The 7768-nt window shown below is 42.9% G+C and overlaps 1 protein-coding gene across 1 annotated transcript; it reads right to left on the reverse strand.

Annotated features, from left to right (window-relative positions):
* Positions 1–7331: 7331 nt before the first annotated feature.
* Positions 7332–7541, reverse strand: LOC147427678 (uncharacterized). The gene has a single exon (XM_086497490.1). The coding sequence runs from the start codon at positions 7539–7541 to the stop codon at positions 7332–7334; it is 210 nt and encodes a 69-aa protein (XP_086353616.1).
* Positions 7542–7768: the final 227 nt, after the last annotated feature.

Raw genomic sequence — 7768 nt, forward strand, 5'->3', positions numbered from 1 at the left:
GATAGTTGGGGCTATCTCTAGGAGGAATCTAGATGACATACTACCAGTGATGGATGCTTACATCAAAGGGCAACACATCTCCAATATCTACATCGATGGTCGCGCACAAATATGCCTCATGAGTGAAAAAATGATGCACCGTTTGGGTTTAGAGGTGAGTCGGCTAGCACCGTGCCGAGCCAAAATGGTAAATAATGTAAAAGTTCAATGTGTTGGTGTTATAAATGCAGTTAGGATAAATGCATTCAACACCGAGGTAGATGTGGACATCTTTGTCATGCCACACAAAGGGGAGGACTACCCTCTCATTCTAGGGAGGCCTTGGCTTATGGCTATGAGATCTAAGCAGGACTGGGACACCGGCATAATCCAGATGAAGGATGCAAAAGGGAGGCCAATACTTTACGACATGAAGATAGGTCGGCAATGCGACATGGATCTAGAAACCTCTATGGATGAGTTTTCTAGTGGTGAGTCTTCAACCACTTCAGAGGAGGAGTCAACAATGAGTGAAGAAAATGACAATAGCATTGAGGTGATGGGGATCATTCTCAAGGACCCTAAGAATATGGAGCAACCTGATGCCTCATCATCAAACCAAGGGGAGACACCAGGTATACAACCTCTGGTAGAAGCACGTAAGCTACATCAAATTCTCTCTAGTGAGTTGTGTGGGAAGGAGCGTGAAGATTATATTTTGATGCTAAGTAATTTTACCACATTGTTCATTGATGAATATGATAAAATCACTGGCATCACATTAGTTAAACATCACATTAAGCTCAAGGAGGGAAGTAAACCTGTAGTGCAGAATCTCAGGCAGCTAGGAGTAATTCAACAAGACGCCCTACTCAGAGAGGCGAGGAAGTTCCTAGAAGCCGGGTTTATCTATCCTGTTGAAGACTCAGAGTGGGTTTCTCCAGTGGTAGTCACACCAAAGAAGAATGGTAAGTGGAGGGTTTGTGTTGATTACAAGCCTCTTAATGTAGCCACAAAGAGGGACCATTTTCCTCTTCCTTTTCAAGACGAAATACTCAATGAGGTAGCAGGACATGAGCGCTACACGGTATGTGATGGCTACTCAGGCTACTTCCAAATTAGTATCGCTGAAGAAGATCAAAACAAGACAACCTTCATCACACCATGGGAATGTTTTGCTTACAGAGTTATGCCTTTTGGTCTCACTAATGCTCCAGCCACTTTTCAGCGATATGTGAAATTTGTTTTTCAGCCATTCTTTGGAAAATCAATCCATGTTTTTATAGATGACTTTTGTATCTATAGCTCTCCCTCTCTTCATTTGGAGAAAGTTTATGAAGGTCTAGCTAGGCTACAAGCTTTGGGGGGCCAACTCAATGTAGAGAAATGCCACATTGGTGAAAGCAAGGTTACTCTTCTTGGCCATGTGATCTCGGCCAATGGCATTGAAGCTGACCCAAGCAAGGTTCAAGCCTTGTTGGCTTTGAACTCTCCCACCACAACAAAGCATTTGGTCTCTTTTCTTCAAAAGGTGAGGTATTTGAGTAGGTTCATTCACTTGCTCTCCCAAGTGGTTCTCCCTTCACAACAAGTTACCCATCAAGAGATCTTTACTTGGAGTGCAGAAAATGAACAACAATTCAATGAGGTAAAACAAATTCTAGCTTCACTTTCCACCATAGCACCTCCAAAGTGGGACGATCCATTTTATGTAAACCCTAGTGTGGGCAATGACACACTTGGGGCTGTATTAATGCAAAAGGATCCTCAAACTTCTTTCATGCGTCCTATCTACTTCTCTAGTCGAATGATGACTCCATCAGAAAAGGTATACACGGCAGTGGAGCACATGGTGCTTGCATTAATGTTTGCTACCACCAAATTTCGCTCTTATTTATTTTCTAGACCATTCATAATCTTAACAATGGAAGAAGTATTTCCTTATGTAATGCAGCACATGGATGTTTTTCTAGGATTTCCAAATGGCTCACAAGGCTGCAAGAGTTTGACTACACAATGCAAGTGGAGAACTCCACAAGGGCCAGTCTAGGAGGTATTCTCACTCATCGCCACTATGAAAAGAAGCTAAAGATAAAGCCAAATGATCAAGATATTACACCCATACTGGAAGTCCCTAAGGTAGAGGATGCTCACTCTCTTTTCTTTGATGGAGCCTACAAGAGAAAAGTGGCCGACAAAGCTGCAGCAGGCATTGTCATCTTCAACGAGCAAGGGGATAAGGTTTTCTCCATTGGGAATCTCTTGGATTCTCACTCTAACAATGAGGCAAAATATGCAGCCTTAACTCTTGGGTTAGAGTGGTGTGTGACACAGGGCATTCAACGGTTAAATGTATTTGGTGATGCCATGCTTTTAATAAAACAAATACAAGGAACATGGGCTTGTAAAAATCATAGCTTGCTAGGCCATTTGCGCAAATTCAAGGAACTTTTAGGAAAATTTCAAGTTGTATAATTACATCATGTCCCTCGAGCAAAAAATCAAGAAGCAGATGCTCTAGCTAGAGAGAAGCTGCAAGATGTTTCAGTGGTGGGTGCTATCAAATTGAAGCTGCCTCTCTTCCAAGGTAGTGATGCTATGCCTGACATCATGAGTTTCTTGGACACAGGAGAGTGTCCTAAGGATCTTACTAAGGGCAAAAAGCAGTGGCTTGTGCGCAAGGCAACAAAATACTGCCTTATCAATGACGACCTCTACTGCAAGGGTAAGGATCAAATTCTTAGGTGTGTACCTCTCTCTAGAGAGATCACTGAAATCATTTCAAGTTGCCATGATGGTGTTTGCAGAGGACACTTTGCACTTGACATCACTAGTAGAAAGATTCTACAAGCCGTGTTTGTATGGCCTAGTCTACATAGGGATGTGCATCATTGGTGTAAAACATGCAAGGAATGTCAAAAGGCAGGGGATAGGAGGCTCACATATGAGCCACAAAATCCTATAATCTCATATGGACCATTTGAGAAATGGGGAATTGATGCTATTGGGCCTTTGCCAAGGAGCCAATCAGGTAAATTTTATATCATCATGGGTGTGGACTACATGACCAGGTGGGCTGAAGCAGTTGCCACCACCCGGATTACAGCTAAGGAAGTGGCTAAGTTCGTATTTCAAAAAATTTGTTGCCGTTTTGAAACTCCACTTGAAATAATTTATGCGGATTCGCCACCATACACACACACTCTCTCTCTCCCTCTCATATTCCTATCATCTTGCTACTTCCATCTTGAGGTGTGCGGATTCGCCACCTTTTGTATGATAAGTGAGCATACTCGCAAGTTTCCCCTACCTCATTATCTTCCTTACTAACATGCACGAGTAGCAAGCCCATTCTCACTCATTCACCACTCCTCTCACCTTATTCTCCGACCACCCCATTCCACATTTGGGCGTGGATCTTGAAATTGTTTTCCATGGCATGCTTCATTGTGTATATGTATGCGTTCTAGCCGCATATCTTGCTAGGTGGTGCCCCTATTGCGTATCCCCCATGATGAGGCCATTGTGCATAGTCTTGGTGTAGAGGCCACCGGGTCTATTTTTCACTTTCGCCTCTCAATTGCTAGGTGTTATTACTAATGGTGCATGTAGATGATGATGTCGAAGATGTGGCTCATATGTGATCTCTCTTCTTGACCCTTTGTAGACATTTCATTTTCATTATTCTTTTGAAGCCTCACCACCTTTGAAGGATTTTGACTATTCTCATTAGGAATCGCGATGCTTTTGCAAGGTTTCTCCTTTTTTCAAAATTGTGTGGACCTGCTAGATGCTTTCTTTAATGAAAATTTGGACAATGTTGTATAGAATGTAGAATGGGCTCTTTGAGAATGGTTTCACAATAAATTTTCATGATGAATGTAGAATAGAGTTTGTGGAGCATGTGTGATACTTTGAAAATGGTGCAACCATGCACATTACATCTTTTCATGATTTTTTACTTGTTTTGTGACAATTTGTAGAGGGACTAATGTCACATGTGCAAGCAATGCTTCCCATCTTATTAAGGACTTGGTAAGATAGCAAGTGATAGTTCTTTGAGTGCTGGAACTTGTCTATCAAAAGAGGCTCTCTTTAGCTATTGGTGATTGCTCTCTTTAGCTAGTTTGTTGCACTTTCCAATTAAATGTGATATGGCTTCTTACTTGCTCTTGCAACTTGAGGAAACAATGACACATGCATGGAAAGGCTATAATTTAGGCAACATGTAATGTCCTGAGTTTCTTAAGAATGGTTCTGTGTGATGGCTCTCCTCACTAATTATAGCGTGTCTAAAGTGATGTTTGTAGTCCAATGTGGGTATACATGATATTTTGGGAGCAGTTTTTTTATATTTTCAAATGTACTAATAATCTTTCAAGGTATGTATGTGTGTATCTAGTGTTGAAGGCAAAGTCAAAAGTATGCATATGCTTTCAACAATTTTTGTTTATGGCCAAAAAAAGTATATGGTTGTGTTGTGAGCACGTTATATTCTGATTGAGGAGGGCCCGAGTCTATGTTAATGGAGAAATTCATTTTGGTGAGGGATTGGAAAAAGCACCAATGTGTAGTGCCACACACCCCTCAGAAAAATGATATTAATGAGGAGAAAAACATGTCATAGAGATTATAAAATGCATGGTCAAAAGCTAGATGTGTTTTGGCTTGAGGATATTAGATGTATATTGAATATGTATTAAACAGGTGTGCAATGAAGCAATATAGTATTCCATGAGGACATTCCATTTGGATCTTGGCATGCAGGCAAGAAGCCAACTATAGTGGTTTCTCGGACGCCTTTGGTTGTGTGGCTTATAGTTTAATGCATGAGAAATTCATAGCCAAAAAATTGGATGTTAACCCAATGCAATATAGTTTTATTGATTATTGTTGAGAAAGAAAAGGATAGAGTTTGTATCATTTGCAAAGTAACGGAAAAGTGATTTGTCAATATTTGGTTGGAAGATGTAGTTCAAACTTAACTTTGGGACGTCACGTCAGGAGTCGAAGAGCAACCTGACCACCCTGAAGACCCCGAAGGAAAAGATTCAACACCTATAATACTTGGTAGAGTAGAAACAATAGTGCCAAGATGGAGCTCATTCTCCATTGCCAAGATCGGCAAGTCCAAATGGTGAAAAAGCTAACTACTGCTAGCGCCATTTGGAAGTTCTTCGAGAAGAACTATGAGCACACTGATCTCGTCTACCAAGTTTCCCTGATCAAGAAATTGGTAAACACTACCATGCAAGAGGGTCAGTCATCCTCCAAGTTTTTGGAGACGTGGAAAATACTTCTAGATGAAGTACTTATCTCAGGGCTTGCCATCCCTGAAGAGCTTCAAAGTATGCTCTTATTGGCTTCTCTACCTGCATCATGGAGAGCCTTTATCACTACACAAGCCACTACGGCTAACTTGCAGCTACAAAATCTTGTAGCCAAGATCCATCAAGAGGAAACGCTTCGCGACCACACTAGAAGCTTGCAGAAGTCCACGGCACTTATCACTATGACAAGAAACTCACGCCCTTACAACGGCAAGAAGCCTCAACATTCCGGCCCTCCTCAACAACACAATAATTCTGGAATAAAGTTGGAATTTCAAAGCCACCACAATCACCAAAATTCAAAGCAATGTGCCAATTTTCATCGCTTTGGACACCTCACAAAGGACTGTCGACAACCACACAATCAAGGTAATCGTCCTATCTCTCACCCTAATCTACATCCTTCTTACCCTCAAGAGGGGACACGCCATGGCCATCCATCTCCTTTTATTTATGGTCAAGATCATTATGCTGACATATCTACTTATGATAGCCCATCTTATCCTTTGCAACTATATGCCACCACTATAGCTACTTCATATCCCAATATTTGTCTACTTGATACGGGTGCCACCCACATATGACATATCACCTACATTGGCTATCCAACATCACTTATCTAGAACACCCTCTAGAAGTATGCCTCGGTGATAACACCATCCAGCTCGCCAAAGCCTATGGAGATGCTATCATTAACCTACCTAATGGCCTACACACCACTATTTCTCACGTATATTATGTCCCTGGTCTCACAAAAAATCTCATCTCTGTCAGCGAGCTAACCGACAATGGCATCATCATCAAATTCATGCGAGAAGGCTGCCACATTTCGGCACTAAACAAAGATGGTCAGTATGTCACACTTTTGGTCCCCAAAACTGGGCGTCTTTATCCATTGGGTGACTCATCGCCTGCACATGCATATGCATCATCCATAAAAACACAAGAAAACACACTCAAATGGAATTATAGACTAGGATATATTTCTCAACATGTTTTTCACCAACTCACTCATCGCCAACTTGCACTAGGTCTTCCCAAGCACCTCACTCACATCACACTTTGTGAGGGCTGCATTCTTGCCAAAGCACATCATGTCCCATTCCCCACTTCATCATCACGAGCCACTGCACCTCTCGACCTCATCCACTCTGATGTTTGTCGCCCATTGCCCGTCAACTCCCTCACTGGCAATAAGTATATGCTTACTTTTATAGATGATTTCTCAAAATACACAACTACTTACTACATGGCTGAGAAATCCTCAACCTTCTCTCATTTTTGTGCATTCAAGGCATTAGTTGAGACTAAACATGGTTGCCACATTAAAACTCTCCTCACAGATCATGGTGGGGAATACACTTCTCATGCATTCAAAGATCTATGTCTTTCTGCTGGTATTCGACATGAATTCTCCATCACTGACCACCCACAACAAAACGGTCATGCCGAGCGCAAGAATCGCACACTATTTGAAGCTGCTCGTGCCATGCTTCTTCAAGCTAGCCTCCCAGACGCCTATTGGGAAGAAGCTACTGCCACTTCATGCTACATTCAAAACCAAATTCCATCCACCCACAATCCTACTACTACACCCTACACCCTCTGGCACGGTCACCCACCTCATCTTGGCCACCTTCGCATCTTTGGAAGCATTGCATACCCACTTGTGATGCAACCTTTATCAAAACTCTCACCACGTGCTCAACTCACAACTTTTGTCGGCTATGGTGATCGCTTTGGCATCAAGGCATACCGCCTCTATATCCCAGACCATCACAAGTTTATCTTTGCCCACACCGTCGTCTTTGATGAAGAATTCATCATCTCAGGAAAATCTTCTCCACCATTGCACCCTACATTCTCATCACCAATCCACTCTTCTCATCAATCTTTGTTGACGGCCTCACCCACACACACACCCATGAAAATTTCCCACCCTTCTAGGCACAATCTCAAGCCTCCCTTCACCATCCAAAGGCCTTTCCTCATCGCCCATTCACCTCCTCGTGTCTCGCACTCTCATGCACAGCCAATCGGCAACACTCCTGCACCAACTCTTGCACCCATCTCCTCACAGTTGACACCATCACCAACACCGTCCGTCCCGACTATCGCTACTTCCATCACACCGCAGACACTTGGTGCTCCACCTCGTGAGCTCCCATCACCTTCGCTACCGGTTTCACCTTTTTCCCGCAACTCCCACGAAACCTTGCCAGTTACTCCCATCCCAGCAGATGTCGACGAAGTCGAGCCTCCTAGCTCTACTTTTGCCACCTCGCCATCGCAACACACTTCGGCTATACACTTGGACCAAGTCGCCTCTAGTTTGCATGGCCGCACCCGCTCTCTTTGCGAGATCTATGAAGCCACCAATTTCTCTGTTGTCCTCAGTGATGAAATGATTCTTGAACATCCACCAGAGCCTCTTGAAGATGCCCTTCCCCTCTCTGTTC

The sequence above is a fragment of the Adiantum capillus-veneris genome, chromosome 23, assembly GCF_014529385.1.
Source record: "Adiantum capillus-veneris isolate H3 chromosome 23, ASM1452938v2, whole genome shotgun sequence".
Taxonomy (NCBI): domain Eukaryota; kingdom Viridiplantae; phylum Streptophyta; class Polypodiopsida; order Polypodiales; family Pteridaceae; genus Adiantum; species Adiantum capillus-veneris.